The sequence below is a fragment of the Pteropus alecto genome, unplaced genomic scaffold, assembly GCF_000325575.1.
Source record: "Pteropus alecto unplaced genomic scaffold, ASM32557v1 scaffold338, whole genome shotgun sequence".
Classification (NCBI taxonomy): Eukaryota; Metazoa; Chordata; class Mammalia; order Chiroptera; family Pteropodidae; genus Pteropus; species Pteropus alecto.
In genome coordinates, this window is record NW_006441995.1 from 846028 (window position 1) to 863423 (window position 17396).

The 17396-nt window shown below is 33.4% G+C and overlaps 1 protein-coding gene across 1 annotated transcript in view; it reads right to left on the reverse strand.

Annotated features, from left to right (window-relative positions):
- Nucleotides 1–17387, reverse strand: part of CPLANE1 (ciliogenesis and planar polarity effector 1) — a 91817-nt gene extending 74430 nt beyond the window's left edge. Inside the window, 15 exon segments of the mRNA XM_015595319.2 lie at nucleotides 133–297; nucleotides 2783–2863; nucleotides 3052–3260; nucleotides 3763–4532; nucleotides 4704–4856; nucleotides 5027–5273; nucleotides 7252–7434; nucleotides 8750–8853; nucleotides 9274–9430; nucleotides 10362–10468; nucleotides 11224–11456; nucleotides 12039–12158; nucleotides 12273–12408; nucleotides 13564–13687; nucleotides 16950–17387. Coding sequence (XP_015450805.1) covers nucleotides 133–297; nucleotides 2783–2863; nucleotides 3052–3260; nucleotides 3763–4532; nucleotides 4704–4856; nucleotides 5027–5273; nucleotides 7252–7434; nucleotides 8750–8853; nucleotides 9274–9430; nucleotides 10362–10468; nucleotides 11224–11456; nucleotides 12039–12158; nucleotides 12273–12408; nucleotides 13564–13644 — 2746 coding nt within the window. The 5' untranslated portion in view covers nucleotides 13645–13687; nucleotides 16950–17387.
- Between the last annotated feature and the right edge of the window lie 9 nt (nucleotides 17388–17396).

Genomic DNA, 17396 nt, shown 5'->3' on the forward strand with positions numbered 1-17396 from the left:
AATCCAAAGATTTTTTAAATGGTTCTTACCGTTGAAAAGCCAGTCCAAAATTGACAATAGGGCAGAACCAACTTTTATGTATAAGCAATTCCATATCTAAACCTATAAATACAAATTAATAAATTGTATTACCTGAACTATCTTCGTTTTCTTTTACAGGTAGGTGGGACCACCTCAATACTTCTCTTACTAGCTGATCACACAATCCTTGAGCATCATTCAAATTGTAACTATAGAGGTGGCAGTATAAAAGAGAAAGATAATAGCGTATCTGAAGAAAACATGTCCTTCTTCCTCCTTAAATCAGAAAAAAGCAAGCTTACATTAAAAACACATTAGCAAGGTAGTGTCCTTGATCTGGGTGTTCAGTTTATGAACATTCATCAAAAAGTTCACATGTGAACTTTTTTGTACCCGTTTTACAATTCAATGAAAGTTTTAAAAAACAGGTGAGCAATACTTTGTTCTTTTTCAAGTTCTGAACAGTTTTCTTTCATCAGGTCCTAAAATGACTAAGATTTTACCCACAGAGAGAGCTGTAAATCCTCATCTCAGCACTGAGGTCCACTAATATCTATCTCAAGTACACATAGTATAACACAGGAGAGAACATTGTTTAAAAAACACACAAGAAACCATACATATATCAGACAGTCAAAAAGACTTGCCAAAGAAGAAACACTATTCAATAAAACAGGAGTTCCTGACCACTGCCTTCCAGTATCTTAAAGGGTGTTTAGGACTGAGACTGCTGGTTGCCTGTCCCTTAACCATTCTTCCTGAGTAAAAGAATTCTAACTTTATTTGGGGTTACAATGCACTTACATCACAATTTCTCACTAGATGTGGCCACGTGAATATATGACTATATTCTGAATCAAGAGGTAATATTGTGTAGAACTTCCAGAAAAGCTGCTTAAACTCAGCTAGGAAGTGTACCCTTTCTTGCCCTTCCTGCTTTCTGCTGCCTAGAATATGGATGTGATGGCTGCAGCTCCAGCACCCATCTTAATTCGTAGGACGGCCTTAAGATGGGAAGCAATGCACTAAGGATGACAGCAGAAAAACTAAAGGAGTGTGGGTCCTTGAGACCACAGACACACCAAATCAGCCTCAGACTGTCAACTTCTGGCCTCTTTTTATAAGAAAGGAAACTTCTTTCTTGTTGAAGTCACTGTTACTTCTAGTAATGGAAACAAAGTAATTCCTAATGGACACGGTAGAAATGAAATTAAATGAAAAGGCCCACGATGGAAGTCATTATGAAAACCCTTCTCCATCAGAACTTCTCACCTTAAAGGCCACTGGTTTTATCTAGTTGAACAATCCCCAAATCTGAGAACTACATTAGGCTTCTTTCTCCAGAGCAACTTAGTCATAAGTCCAAGTGATCAAACCTATTATATAGCTGCCAGATATGACCTTTGTTCTCCAGTGCTCTTGACATGAATTTGGTTCAGGATCTCAACTAGTTTCCTTGTTTTTAAACAAAACCCACATCTCTACACCACACTCCTACAAATGACTCTCCACATTGTACCAAAGTGATCTTTCCAAATGACCTGTATTTATTTAAAAAGTCTTTTCTACCTCAAGTATCTTAACTGATCCCACTGTCTTCCGGATAAAATCTTAATCCCTCGGCACTGAATACACTATGTCACTTTATCATCTGTTCTCTATCCACCCTCTCATCACCCTATCCCTAATATTACATACATTTGCCATAAAATCTACTTCTGTTAAACTTCTTGCAGTTTACCAAACTGCCATGGTTTCTCATGCCTTTTTGCTTCTGGAATGCTATATCTTCTGTTAAGCCATTCTCACTTTAACTGGCCAATTTCTACTCCATTTTAAATGTCAACTCCTCTAGGTTTTTCCTAGACTGGTGCTTGCACTCCAGCCTCAGACTGTTTAAAATGCTCCTCTGTGCTTCCCCAGCACCTACCATACAACATAATGAGAAAAGTGCTGGTTGTTTATGTAATCTCTCCTGCAGACCGTGGGCAACTTGAGGGTAAAGCTGTTTTAGTTATCCCTACTGCCTAATGTGGTATTGGGCACATAGCAGGTTCTCAATAAATACTGGTTAAGTAGAGAATAAATGAAACATACAAAGCCACAGCAGTCAGAAAATGTATTTAATAATTGGCCAAACCTGACCATGTAGTAGCTGCAGTTAGAGCTAGTGCCAAGGTCACCATTTCAGAATTCGTCAACTTTCCCACATCCTCAGCCCCATATCATAAAAGCTATCACCAGTTTTTAGATTCATACCCCTATATTTTCATCAAAAGCTCCATGGTATCCCATATTTAACCCAACAATAAGTCTAACTCACAATAAGTTGTTAAAGTTGAATTACTTAAAAGGCAGAGAGCCTTAGCTCCGTGTTTCTCTAGGTCTGTAAAAGGTGGTAAAACATTTGACCCATAGTTTCTCATTTAGAAACTCTCAGTCCCTCTAAGGACAAAAAAAAAAAAAATTTTTATTTAGGATCTAAATCTTATTTTTTACCTATCGAAATCAATCAGTTTCCATCACTAACCAAAAAAAAAGACAGAAGGAGACTTATCTGTAGATAACAGAAAAATTCTTGTTCTACAAATTCCAAGACAATTTTTAAGTGTTTCTGATAGTCAAGGTGCCTCCGATATGTATTCTATTTGAGCATTAAGACATTACACGCACTCAGAAATTTGGAATTATTAGGCTCTATAGAATGCTAAAATGTTTTTACCAATATATGGCAAATATTATTTTTTTAACACTCCCCTACCATTCTCTTGAGTTTCTTGTAGAGCTTTCTTCCACAGTTGAACAGATTTTTCATATGATCCTAATAGGAAACACTCTTCACCTATAAAGTTTTTAACCAACAATTAGTTATGGCTAATTACATTACTTTATAAAAATTTATGTTTTAAAATTTAGTGGATACAGCTCAGCCAGATATTATTTTGAAAAACAATCACAACCAATTAATAAATCAAAGCCCAGTTACTATATCACTTATTTGTAGAGTTAGAAATTGTTTGAGATACTGACCATTGATAGATTTAAGCTCTAAGGTTTTGTTCAAGCAAACTCCGGCAGTCTGTAAGTTAGCCTGTATATGACACAGCAGGGACTTGACAGTAGATGCTTCATGTGTCATCTTTTCAGTTAACTGTTGGTCACCTTCAGGAACTCTTTGACTTAATTGCGTTTGATACCATAAAGTTTTTTCATACAGTACTCTCCAGAGAACAATCAATCTATACACAAAATTAGGTAATCATCAAAACCAAATCTCAGATGATGGATAATGAGTATAGCTTCCTACTTAGCCTTACTCTGCCTGTATTCTTCAATGATGTAATAATATATACAAACTGATCAGATTTAAATATAGCACAAAGTTCACTAATCAAAAAAATGCGTTATTTGTAAAATCTTCATAAACCCAAATCTTTCAATAGTATCCTTGTTCCTCAAGACTAATAAAATATGTGTGTTGATTAACATTTGGCATAAGTCCGAAATATTTTTAGATAAAATAAAGTCTATAATGCTGAGCGTTAATGGATACAAAGCTTCTTTTTACGGTGATAAAAATATTCTAGAATTAGTACTAATATTTCTACAACCGTGTGACTAAAAATTACTGAACTGCACACTAAAATGTTGAATTTTATAGTACAGGAATTATATCTCAATTTTTTAAAAAGGAAAAGATCTACAATGCTGATGGTATGCTAATATTAAAGTAATTTATACCTGTGTCCTGGCTGTTGAACAAGATTTACTACTTGAGGACGAATCTTGAAAGATGAATTCCAAGACCAATTTGCCTGTGAACCACTATCTTGAAATATTTGAAAAATGGGTACCATCAATGAGTCTTGATTTGTTGTTCGACTTCCATCAGTTGATGCTGAAATAACTTCAGGGTGGAGATTGTATACGCCATTTAAATTATCAGCTACCATTCTGAGTAAATGAAAACAGGCTAAAAGCCTCTCTGAGAATAAATGACCCCGCTGTTGCTGAGTCAGCAAAAGTGTTACAGTATTTGAGGTCAGCTTGACCAAATGTCCCACATCTTGTTTGTATCTCATATCCCAATACTGAATTGATAAACATTGATGAAATAGTTGAAAGATACAAAGTACCCATGCATTATGTCTTGGGCTCTTGCTTAAAAAAAGATCAAGTTTGGGGAAAGGACATTTTATAAATTGAAGAATATAGAAAAAATGAGTGATACAAACTACTGTGTAATTTAACATTGATTTTTTTTCTGTCACACTTTTTGAAATTCCTATAGTCCATGCTGCAAGGAGATTTTTCTGGACAGAATGTAGTTCAGTAATGGTTCTGTCTGTCTCCTCAGCATTATCCTTTGCATGTATCGTATCAAACATAGACGCAAATTCCAACTTTCCCTCCTTGGCACTACTAAACAACGGACCACTTTTTTGGTTCCAAAAAGAGAGTAAGTTGTTTGGAAAGTGTATGGCTTCGTTAGTTTCTTCTGCTTCAAAATCCTAAAACATAAGTGAAAAAAATTATACTGAATGCCATTTAATACAAGTAGAATTACTTTGGTGTTCTCAAATTTCTCTTCCTTTAACGAGAAAAATGAAACAAATTACATGTCTTGGAATATAGTCAATACATTAACTGTTCAAAGTGAATAAAACACCACTACTAAGTACCTGCAAATCTGTTTTTTCATTTAATTTCATTGTTTCCTCTACTTGCAAGAATCTTGGGACAGAAGAATCAGCTGAACTTTCATTTTCTTGGTGTTTTAACAGGCTCGACCTTAGGGAATCCAGTGATCGCAAGTTCAGACCTTTGCCTTTCGGCTAAAGAAGATAAGATTTCCAAGAGCAAAATCGTATCTGTAATTCTATTACAAGCAATTAAAAATTCTATAGATAACTGTATACAATACAAGGACATTACTGTCAGTATAGTTTTAAATCTGAAAAAATAAGAAAACAACTTTTACGAATGATACCAAAAAGCACTATACCTTAGACAACAGCACACTTTGGTATGTTTTCTCAAGCCTCTGGGCTGAATCAAGTAGAAGGGATCTCATGAGCACTGATGGAGACAGGTTATCATGAAATCGAAGGGTTGTGACCATGTATCCATCAGAAATAATGAGGTAGGGTAACCGTGAGTGTGCTTTCACAGAAAATCTCTGTCTCATAGGGTCACTATCAGAAGCTGATGAATCTACAGTATTTAAATCTTGAAATGTAAACTGCTGTGGTCTAGCAAACAAACATCAAAATTCAAAATTAGAAAAAAAAAAAAAAAAAATCTTAAAAAAACATTCCAAAGAAAAAGCAAAACAATTAAAAGTTATAGAATGATGACAGGTAAACACATTAAATGCAAAATATTAAATGTGTATATATTTATAATGAAAACATAATTACACAATATATAGTTTAGATTTTTTTTGAGTTTTCCCTGAATTGCGATATTCACTCTATTTTTCTAATCTAGTTTTATAAAACTATTTCATAAAAGAATTTAAGACAGTCATGTTTACCACTGAAATGAGCTTTTCTTCCTACCATATATTTAAATATATTTATAATAATTATGAACTATGATTATATGTGTTAAGGAAGAGAAAGAAAAAAAACACCACTGAAATTAGCTTTTCTTCTTACCATATATTTAAATATATTTATAATTATGAACTATGATTATATGTGTTAAGAAAGAGAAAGAAAAACTGAGAACATTTGGAGAGGATGGTGGTGAGTAAAATTTCAGCAGTTTAAAATTAACTGAGTTTCCACATAAATGAACTTATTTATTGTTGTGGTGGTATACCTGACTCTGATTACTTAATATCGCTACTTAGTAACTTTAGGGCTTTATAAATACAAAGAGGACAAATTATCAAAATATAAGATTTTGGTTAGGGAACTATTCAAACACAGATTTTATTAGGCAAATGGTCAACAATAAGAGATTAGTTATAGAATGCATATACCACGCAAATCTATAGAACCATTAAAAATGACTTTATGGAAATACATTATCAGATATACTGTTAAACCAAAAAAACAAAATCGAAAACATTCTATGTCATATATTTTGTTTTAAGAAAAACTATTATTGTTATTACAAATGTGTAATTTTTTAGAGGACAACATTAAAATGTTAATTGTTATCTCTGAGGAATAAAATTACAAGTCTTTCATTTTCTACAATATTTAGTTTTGTAACATTTGATTTTCACGTTTTTTAAAATATGTATTACTACTGTTATCAGAAAAAGCAATCTATTTTGAAAGGCCCCAAATATTAATTTTAAAGAGAATGGGAGGAAATTATAGTCAATTATGAATCAGACCACAAGAAATGAGGAAAAAATACTTTCACTGCAGGAAATGAAACTTTTTTCCATAAGAGTTTTCTACTGCTAAAAATTAAGCATCACTTTTTGCTAAATATAATCAAGGACATAGCCCTTCTTAGTTTCCTTTCTGTAAAGCAAAGGGATTAGATGACTTTCAAAGGTCTTTTCCAATTTTTTTTTGTTTTGCAAATAGCTGAGTATATGTGTCTAGCCATGTATAACAGCAACATCAATAACGACAAACATTTACTAAGCACTAACTTTATGGCAGAACTGTGCTAAGTGATTTATAATTATCTTCCTTCATTCCCTCGATCATTTATCATCTTCACTCACAGTAAAAGAAACAGGTTTAAAGAATAACTTACCCAAAGTCATACAACTAACAAGTAGAAAAACCAAGATTCGAATTTTGATCTGACTCCAAAGCCAAACTGCTACCCCATCTCATAATTAAAAATTAAAATATGGCTAAATTCTAAAGTCTTTGAACAATTTCCTCCAACAACTTTTTCCCTTTGGGAAAAAAGTAGATAAATCCAACTGCTGACTTAATTTTGAATTAATTTACCTAAGTGCTCTGTTAAGACACTGAAGTACATATCATGATTTTATTAACTTTTATATAAAAGAAAATTAATTTTTAGTGCAATATTTAAACAACTTATACTTACATAGTCACAATGTCAAATTTTCACCAGGATTAAGCCACAAAAAGAAATAGAAAAAAACTATAAATAGGAAACAGATATTGAGATGACAACTCAAAGAAAGAATAAGACAATTTGAAAGATGAAATTATAAAAAAAAAACAGTACAGTAATACCAAAAGAAAAACTTCTATAAACAAATTAACAATTTAAATGTCTCACCTATATGTTATTAGTGGGTGAAGAGGAATAAATTCTGCTGGCCCAAATTCTACAGAGCAACCAAATGTAATTAATGTTAGCAATTCACCCTGGCAAGTCAATAAAACCAGAGAGCCACGTTTTAACACACAAGCCAGAAAAAGACTATCATGTGTCCAGCTGATATCACCTACCCAGTAGGACCTAGAAAAAAAACAAGACAATTTGTTTAGAAAGGACTCTCTACAATGTCTTTGACAATTTATAGTAGCCAAGCAGGAGGGAAACACTTCGAAAATAAAAGCAACAGAAAGAATCGTAGGCAACTGACACACATACTTCATGTATTTCACTTCTCAGAAAAAAAAATTTTGCTCATTAATATCTACTCCATACAACATACAATAAGAAATTTACTTAGATTCATAAGCAAATTATAAAATGAAAATACTCCCTAAAAGAGTTAAGCTTTTGGGGAGCACAGCTTAGGGAATGCAGTTAGCATTAGTATGTTGGTTAGGTGGAAAGTCAGGAAAGGGAGGGAGCAATTGGGATCGTTTTATGAACTATATAGATGTCTAACCAATGTACGGTATACTGTAAACTAATTAACATAAGTTTAAAAAAAAAAGTTAAGCCTTTTAGTCACTCACATCTTAATCAGAACAACTTTTAATCCTACTGGTGTCTACAACTAATATCTACTGATAGATTTAAACTTCAACACCATGCCTGTCCTCTTTGAAGACTGCTTGAGTTCCACTCAGCAGCAGCCTCCCTCTTCACAAAGCCAGTGTTACTAGTCCTTAACTCCTTAACTATCTGGTAATATATTTCATGGAGACAAAAAAGTAGCTCTTCCTCATGTAAATGGACACGCTAAGTCAAAAAAACCGCAGAACTGAAACCAGCGATACTTTTCAAAAGGAACTTTTGGGAGGGAAAGCAAAATGAAAAGGCAAGGCTGGATTGACCTGAAAATTGGAAATTCAGAGAATAGCATATAAAGTGTTCAGAAAAGGAAATTAGAAGGTCCAAGAGGAAATCTTCCTACACTATATTCCCACACAGGTCCTGGTGGCAGTTCATGTGCCATCTAAAATCACCACTTATGTTGCTACTGACTCATAGGGAAGAATGCCAACTTTGTTTAAAAGACTATAAACATCTCTGCCTAAGTAAATAATGGTCTTCCCAGTCCAGGTTTTTCCTTTCAGCCTCTCCAATTAAGCCCAATATTTTTCTAACCAGTCATGATTCCACTTCTCCTAAGACGATGTAGAAAGAAATAAAAGAAATATGTTCATGTATCTTCTACCCTACCAGACTCTTCCTGAAAGTATTTAAGTCTTTCCTCATATAAAGCAATTTTCAGGATTTATCAAGCACAAATGCTGAAAGTTGCATTACCTATCTGAATATGTATTTCAACAGTTATTGAATTATCAGAGCCTTAAACTTATCAAACTGTTGGAAAAGAAAATAAAAACATCATTTAGAAATACAAAAGAGTTCTTACCTGATGAGTGTAGCTGGAACCACAGGATTCTTATTGCTACATCCTTTAAGGCTACCACAGAGAGTAACAAAATTTAGTGTGTTTATAAATAATACCTGAGTTGCCTAGAAAGAAAAAAAGAGACAATAAAAGCATTAAAATTATTTTACTTTAACCATTACTTATAATTCTGGAAACCTAGAGATCTATTATAACAGTAAACTATCCGGGGATCTTTCCCAACTGGCAAAACAATATTGACAACCCATAACTCTTCTTTTTATATATCTTAAAAACATAAGTTACCACACTGCCCTTCTTTCTTCCTTTATCCTTACCCTCTTTTCACTTCTGAAGGCCAAGTCCAAGTTTTGAAAACTATGATATGGCAGCTAATTTAATTTAAGCTGGATCAGAAAAAAACAATTTAAAAAACAAAGTAATATTAAGGGGAAAAAACAATCTTCAGGGGGAAAAAAGAATCCTCAAAACTGAACTAAACTCTCTTTTATAGGTTATTTCCAAGACAGAGTACATTCACTGACCTTTGGGTCTTTCTGATTAAGAGTTACTGCCAGAGTAAGGCCATCTCTTGAAAAGGCAGAAATCAGAGCTCCTTTTGACTTCACCGACTCACATTTAGGAATTAGACTACTCAGAAGGCAATCTTGTTGTGCCCAATGAACGCAGTATGGCAATGAACTATGAAAGTGAAATTGAAAACAAGTAGTACAGTAACTTAAATTAATTTAAATTTCATTACAAAAAAAATTTAAAAATCCAACTAAATTCGTACATGTGCACATATTAGGGGGCCTCTTAGCAACCATCTGGGAGTTTTATCTAGGTGACAAAAGAGTCACAAATTAAGCTCAATATCAGTTTTGTTACTAATAATGATCTGTAGCCAACCCTAAATACATCTGCTTCCACTAATGGTTTAGATACACATATTTCTACATTATTACTAACATTTTTAAAGGGATTAAATAGGTAGAGGAGATTTTTTAGGATAGTGGCAATGTTCGTTCTATACTTGATATGAGGATGGTTACACACACGTATATTTATTAAAGTCCAGTTGTACACTTAAGATTCATTTATTTTACTTTATATAAATTATAACCTAATAAGGTATTGTTAACATAAAAAAAGTAAAATGAACAGAAAGAAAAAAAAAACCAAAATTCACACTATTTTAGTAAATCTTATTTAGGCATTATATGCTTTTAATGCATTCAATTTTATTGGGCTTTTTAGAACATAACTTTTTTAATAAAAAATACTTGAGCATTTAAAAGGTACAGTAGTAAATTCAACTTATGTACCTTCTAAATTTCAATTGAATTACTTTCTAAAATGGTTTTTTTAGTCTTAAGACAAGTAAGACCATAGCCTGCCATATCTTTTATGTATTCTCTCTTCCAAGAAGGAAAACAAAAGCAAAAAAGAAACTTTCTAGATTAAACATTTAAAAATGAAAACTGAAGAAATAGAACATTTATGGAAAGAAAAGATTTGTAAAAGTCTCAGATGAAATTCTCATTTCTACTATGAATCTTTTTATGTACTTATAGGCCAAAAGATGTTTTAAAAGGACAGAAAATAAGAAAGAAGGAAACATTTATCTCACCTTATAGGTGTAAATACATTCTCATGCCACCGAATTGCTAGAAATGTTAACTTTAGGCATTCCTCAGAATAAAAAGTAAATGAACACAGGCAGCAGTCTCCAAATAACTGTAGATAAATTTAACAAAATTAATCTGAAAATAAATCAAGATATATAAAATATATTCTCATTGTAAATAAAATAAATAAAACATATTGAGATCCTGCTTGTATTTTTATTTTTAACATTAAGCTAAAGACTAAGCAATTTATTTCTGAGCCAGAGGCATATCTACCAAATAGGACATCAAGGTGCAGTTTATTCTCTTAAGAACACTGCCATTTACTGTGGCTATAACCGGAAAGATTTACTTATTTTTCTCTTGTTAAAATAGCTATATATTTTTTCAATTAGGGCACTATTCCCATGGGGCGGGAGGGGCGGGGGGAGGTTGCGGGGGAGTAGAGAAAAACAGTAAAACTTGAAAATACAACTTCTAACAACAGTAAATTGCATAATAAAATTTTGGTCCATACACCCATGCAGCTATTTAAAATGTTTTTCAGTTAATGATGTATTATATCCTGGGAATTGATGGCTTACTTAATATCATCGATTCTAGTTATATTTTAAAACTAGAGAAAAGTAAAACCAGAGAAGAGAAAGGAAGTTCTAAGTTCAAACTATTTTTAATAAACATTTTTTAAAATGTAACCAAAAAATATAAAAATCTTTTCCATAATAATTTCACAATTAGTGTGACATGATGACTAGAGATCTATAGCTATACCATTATGCACTTTGCTCAACAGCTTCACAGATAGTGTCTATTTTTAGAGTCTGAGATCAACTTCTATAACACCCTGTCTGACTTGGATTTTACCTCATTTTTTATAAAAACAGCATGTACTACAGCTTCTTTATCTTCAACGGAAGGCAAATGAGCTGATTCTTTAGGTATGATCTGGGACCACTGGCCCATCAACGAAGGGTGTTTAGAAGTTAAGATATTCTTGAACTCCAAATATTCCCAAAGAAATATGTATCCAGAAAGAGTTATAAGCAGAACTCTTTTCCCATTTCCAGATACATACAAATACAATCTCAAACCACTTGCTAAAAAAAAAAGAAAAGAAAAAAGTAATTAAACCTCTAAAGTCTGAAGTCTCCCCAGAAAGTATATAATTTATCTATTCTGACAATAAGAAATCTAAATGTTACCATTCAGGATATAAAACGAAAGCAGTAGTAATATATTAGAAGTACAAATAATAATATTTATCACATATTTATGTGATATTAGGAACCCACTGTTATCACAGATATGTCAGGCATAACCGACTTAAGTATCACAAATAAACACCATCAAAAAACACATACATTGTGAAGGGTTAAAGAAGTACAAATTAGTAGTTGAGAGATGGTCATGGGGAAAGGGAGTACGGCATAGGGAATGTAGTCAGCAGTAACGTGATCCCTAGGTGTAGAGCCAGAGGGGTGATACGGTAATCGGGGGGATCATTTCTTAAACTATCTAAATGTCTAACCAATGTACTGTATACTTGAAACTAATAAAATGCTTTAAAAATACATAAATAAGGAAATACATATATATACAGAGTTTTTTTTAAAAATAGTAATAGGAAAATGTTTCATCCTCTTTTCTTCTTATTTAACAAGTACAAAATAAATTCTCACCTACTGCAGTTTGTATCATTTCCTTAGGCTTTTCAGGTGCTTGTATAGTTTTCAAACAATCTTGATCTTTGTTCCAAAGGAAAAGCTCCCCCGTAGTGAGTACCCCAGCCAGCCAGGCATCTGTTTCCAAAAGAGAAATGCAATACTTACAATCTAATACTTCCCTTAATATTACCCAAATTATTTGTCAAAATTCAGTGACTCTAGCCTTTTGAAATATCGGTAGTACTTAACCATTACTGGATGTTGTTAGGACAATAACATCCTTCAACAAAGGCTGCAGACTAGGAATTTTCTTCTTTGTCCTTCCTGATAGCAAATTAATTTCATTTATGAATTTACCATCCAAAAGGAAAACGGCTTCATTTTCCTAAGAGAAGAAATATGTGAGAGACTTAAGAGGTGCCAGAAGTTAATTCAAACTTTCATCTAAATAAATTATCCCAGAAAGGAAAATAGTGATATTTAAGAAAGATTATACATTTGTATCACAAATTATAAAATGAACAATAAAGTTAACTGAAGATTTCCAAAATTAAAAACCTCTTATTAAAATTATGTGGTAAGATGACCTAATGATTGTAACTTAGATTTCTTTAAAGTTTAAAACTATGGGAAAGTCTTCCTATTCTGCTTGCCAAAACTGAATTCCACTGCTTAATCGCATTGATTTGAACAGTGAGTAGTATGGGCAAGTTTTAAATAAGTTAGATTAAAATAGATATGGCTTCTGTAATCCATGGCTCTGATCATTTTTTATTATCTAGAAAAAGTATGCTGTTTTGAATTAACCTTGTTTTCATATATTCTAAGGCAGTGGCTTTCAAAGTTACCAGCAGCATCAGCAACACTTCAGATCCTGTTAGAAATACAAATTTTTCAACCCTGTCCCAGACCTACGAAATCAGAAACTCTGAGAGTAGGGCCCAGCACTTGTTTTAACAAGATCTCCAGATGATTCAGAACCAAGAGAGGTTGTTCTAGAGGAAATTAGATAAAATATCTCACAGAAATGACACTAAACACTGAATTTAAAATTTTTATTAATTATAAATTCTAAGAGGATTTTATAGGTTTGCCCACTTCCCTAAGGTGAGGAATCTATTCCATATATTGTGAATGATGTTCCTTTGCCTTTAGTGTATTGTGGCCCATCTTTATTCTAGTTCTAAGAGGCACTTTATTGCACACTCATGAAAGCCTCAATGGGAAGAAATACTCCACTGACTATTCCTATAGGGAAAGGTTCAATGCTAGCTCAATCTTCTTAAACATAATATGAAAAAAAATTTTTTGAAAGTAAAATATTTCTTCTAGATAGACCATTAAACTTTCTGGAAAAGCTAACTTGTACACAGTAATAAAAACAAACACATGAAACCCTGCTCAGTGGGCAGGTAATCCTTCTAAAGATGGGTTATAATTTTTAAAGGCCACAGAATATTCTTCATTCTTAGATATAAAGCATACATTTAACACACGTTACAACTGGTATAGTGTAAAGAAAAAAAACAAACAAACCTACCTGTCCCAACCAGGAGACTCGTGGCCAGGGTTTTTTCTGCTTGATACTTGTTGATGTCAAAACTTCTAATCTTATCTCCATGCTTGTTAAAGTATCAGTGAACAATTAAATAAATCACAAGATGCTATAAAAAGCAAAAATAACAATAATAATAAATAGCCCATATTTACTAAGGATCTTAATTTCAAATTTTCATAAAGTTTTGGCAAATTACTTTTTCATCAGCTCAATTCTCTTTCTAAGGTAAGATACTGACAATGCATTCAGTATCTCATCTTATATCTTGAACAGTCAGGCAAATGTATTTGCTTTTTTGACAAGTTCTTTCTCAGACTATGAAGATAAACAAAAACTAGGACAAGATCTTGAAAATAAAGTTTCTACGTAATTTGCTTCTTTCAGTTTAGCAGGTTGTATTTTCCAAGGATGACCACAATAGTATCTCCCATCCCACATGCTCTTCTTACACTGACTTTGACACTTCTCTCATTGAGAGCTCTGGTCCATGCCTTAACCCTTGAAATTGGGTGGGACCTTGATTATTTTAACCAAGAATAAAACGGAAGTGATGCTATGCATTTCTCACGGCTAGATCATAAAAGGCAATACAGCTTCTACTTTATTCCATGTACGCAGTCAAACTGCTGAGCCATCAAGCTGTAAGAAAGTCCAAACCAGTTCACATAAAAATAAAGCCCTGAGATAACAAAGAGAAGACGCCTGGCAAGTCCCCATGCTGGGTGTGGAAACAGTTGTAGTGGAAGCCAAAAACTGTTTGTCAGAGCCCAAGCCTGGTGAAGAGAGCATAATCTTGGGTGAATGGTCTATTCTTGGAAGAATCTAAGAAGGATGTTCACAATGTGGGGTATCCTAGCACAAAATACTGAAGCTTAAGCTGAATGAGGACTCAGAAGCTACACTGAAAGGGATCCCACTGACCAGAGGACAATTTGAGCATCAAAACAAATTATAGTATTGGATTTAAAATCCATGACATAAAATAGGAAATCATAAATCCATATAATTATAAAAAAGTAAATAAATTGAACATTTGATTAAAATGGTATATTTACATTGCTTCAAAGTATAGCCCTATAAAACACTAATTACAAAGGAGAAAAAAGTAGCTACTCTGAAGTCAGGCAGACTCGATTTAATCCACTGATCAAAATGAAAATTACTAGAAATGGGACAAATGGAAATCATGTGCTAATAGGTAAATGATAAAAATATCTCTGTGATACATGTGCTAAAGATATATAACCTAATCACAAGGAAATATTAGGCAAACTCAAATTAAGGAGAATTCTACAAAATGACTGATTTGTAACATTCAAAAGTTTCAAGGTTATAAAAGTTGGGAAAAGATGAATTGGTCCCAAATGGAAAACCTGGCAGCTAAACATGAGTCACTGTAAATTTTATCCTTTCATTATATAGGACAATGCTGGACAACTGGAAAAACTTGATTATGAAAAGAAACTGGGAATTGGATGGTTTTAATGTGTAAATGTTGATTTTCTGATTTTGATGGTTGTCTTGCAATTATGGAGGTGAATGTCCTTGACCGTAGAAATTACACACTAAAATATTCAGTTTGTCAGTCATTCTCAAATGATTCATGAAAAAAATTCTCTATACTATATTCACAATTTTCCTATAAGTCTGACTATTCCGAATGTATTTTTTAATTTTTAAAATTGGGAAATCTTGAACAATGATGGCATTTGGTCATTGGACTGTATTCAGTCATAGCCTTATTCTTCCTTTTTTTTTTTTAATCTTCCTAATTCTGTTCAGTTTACAAAATCCAAAAAATTTTGAATTTATTTGGTATAACTGATACCATATTTAAAAACTGATTTAAAATAAGCTTTGAAAGACTATTCAAGTACAGCATAGAACCTATTCAGATGCTGGCCATCCTCATATTTCATATAACATTGTTTTTCAATTGCTCAGAACCCTAATATTCTAGATGACTACTGCCTTAGTATTTTTATAACTTAAATGTAAATATAAAAGTTATAAACTCTTTAAAAAGAGTTACCAATATGCAAGAGTAATGACAGCATTAGAAAAGCATCATTGGCAGTAGTCATCTAGATTTTCATCTGCTAATGAAACAGACCTAGTCAAACAGAATTAGTGGCTGCTAAAACTATTATTGAAAGTAGATGGGGAACTTCACAAACGATGGACTAACATCCCTACACCCATTAATCAATCCTAAAATTACTAACAGTGAAAAAATGCACATTATATCCTCCTGATATGATGCTATGTAGATAGGAACTACACAGAACCCTCTTGAAATATTCTTACAAAGATAAAAAATTAAAAACTGAACCTGAATCTGTGTCTGACTCTAACCAGTTGACAAGAAATAAAGAGAACGAAGGAACATCCTAAAAACACCAGAATAAAATCAACCAAATTCGGAATGTAAAATTCTACAAAATAAATCCATTAAATAAAATAAAAAACCATGAATCCATAAAAGTAAATGAATAGATTGAATATTTGATGAAAATGATGCATAAATGATAGTTTCTTCAGCAAATAAATGGTATTTTAAAAAGATAAAAGTAATGTATCAACGCTGAATTTCCTGAACTTGATGACTGTACTTATGTAAAAAAATACCATTGTTCTTAGGAAATGTGTATCGTACTAAGATGAAAAGAGACATGATATAAGCAACCCACTCTCAAATAGTTCAGAAAAAAATATTAGTGCACATGCATAAAGAGAAAGATAAAGTAGCCAAATATACATAAGTGGTCAATCTGAGTAACGATATAGGAGTTCTTTATATTTTTCTTGGAACTTTTCTGTAAACTTGAAATTGTTTAACACTCAAAAAGACAACAGGAAAATTGAATATGACTGGGTATTACATAATACCAAGAAATTAATGTTATTTTTGGTGGTAAGGGGTAACTAACTATATTATGGTTTTGGGTATTTTTTTAAAGGGTCCTTACCTCTCCTAGATATGATATAAAGTATGTACCTAAGTATTTAGGCCAGGGATTTGCTTTAAAATACTCCAGGTGTACACTTAGATAAAAGTTTTGCAACGAAAACATAAAGGATAAAAAGAAAGCTCAAGATGTGAGACTACAACCCTACAGAAATTGATGATGGATAATCTTCCCATCTTTTAGATCCCTAAAAGATGTTCTCACCGCCTGTTATGTGACAAAGATTATTTCTGCTACATACTGTACTGGCTATACAAACACCAATTCTACTGACAAAAAACATCATGAAACAAGTAAAATTGGTTAACAGAAAAAAATAAAATAAAATACAAGTAACCTCAGTCACACTCACAAAATCTTAGGAGGGAAATATGTTAAGTCTACCTCCCAGAAAAGTACCTTTAAGAACAACATAGGCGAATGCAATTTAAAGAGAATCCTGTTTCTGTGGTTTCCACCACAAACGAGTCTAGGAAATGGCGTCCATTCCTCAATGTTCATCTAAGGTCCAACACAGAAGTCTCCCCACGACCACCTCGCATAAATCATCCCCAGGGACGACTCTGAGGTTTTTCTACCCGACCCAACGGTGGAGGCTCGGGAAGGAGAATCGCCTTCCAGCCCGTGGGGCGCCCACCGGGGTCTGGACAGGAGCTGGAGCACCGGGTCCGGGGCCGAGGTCCTTCCTGCCGGGCCGAACTTCGTCCCACGCCGTCCGGAGGGCGATCGGGCCCCGGGAGCCCCGCGAGCCCCGCGCCTCGGTCAGCCTGACGATGCTGCGGCGGGAGGACGGCGCCGGGGGAGCCGGGGGAAGGCCCAGGAGCAGGGAAGGGCGAGCGGCCGGCG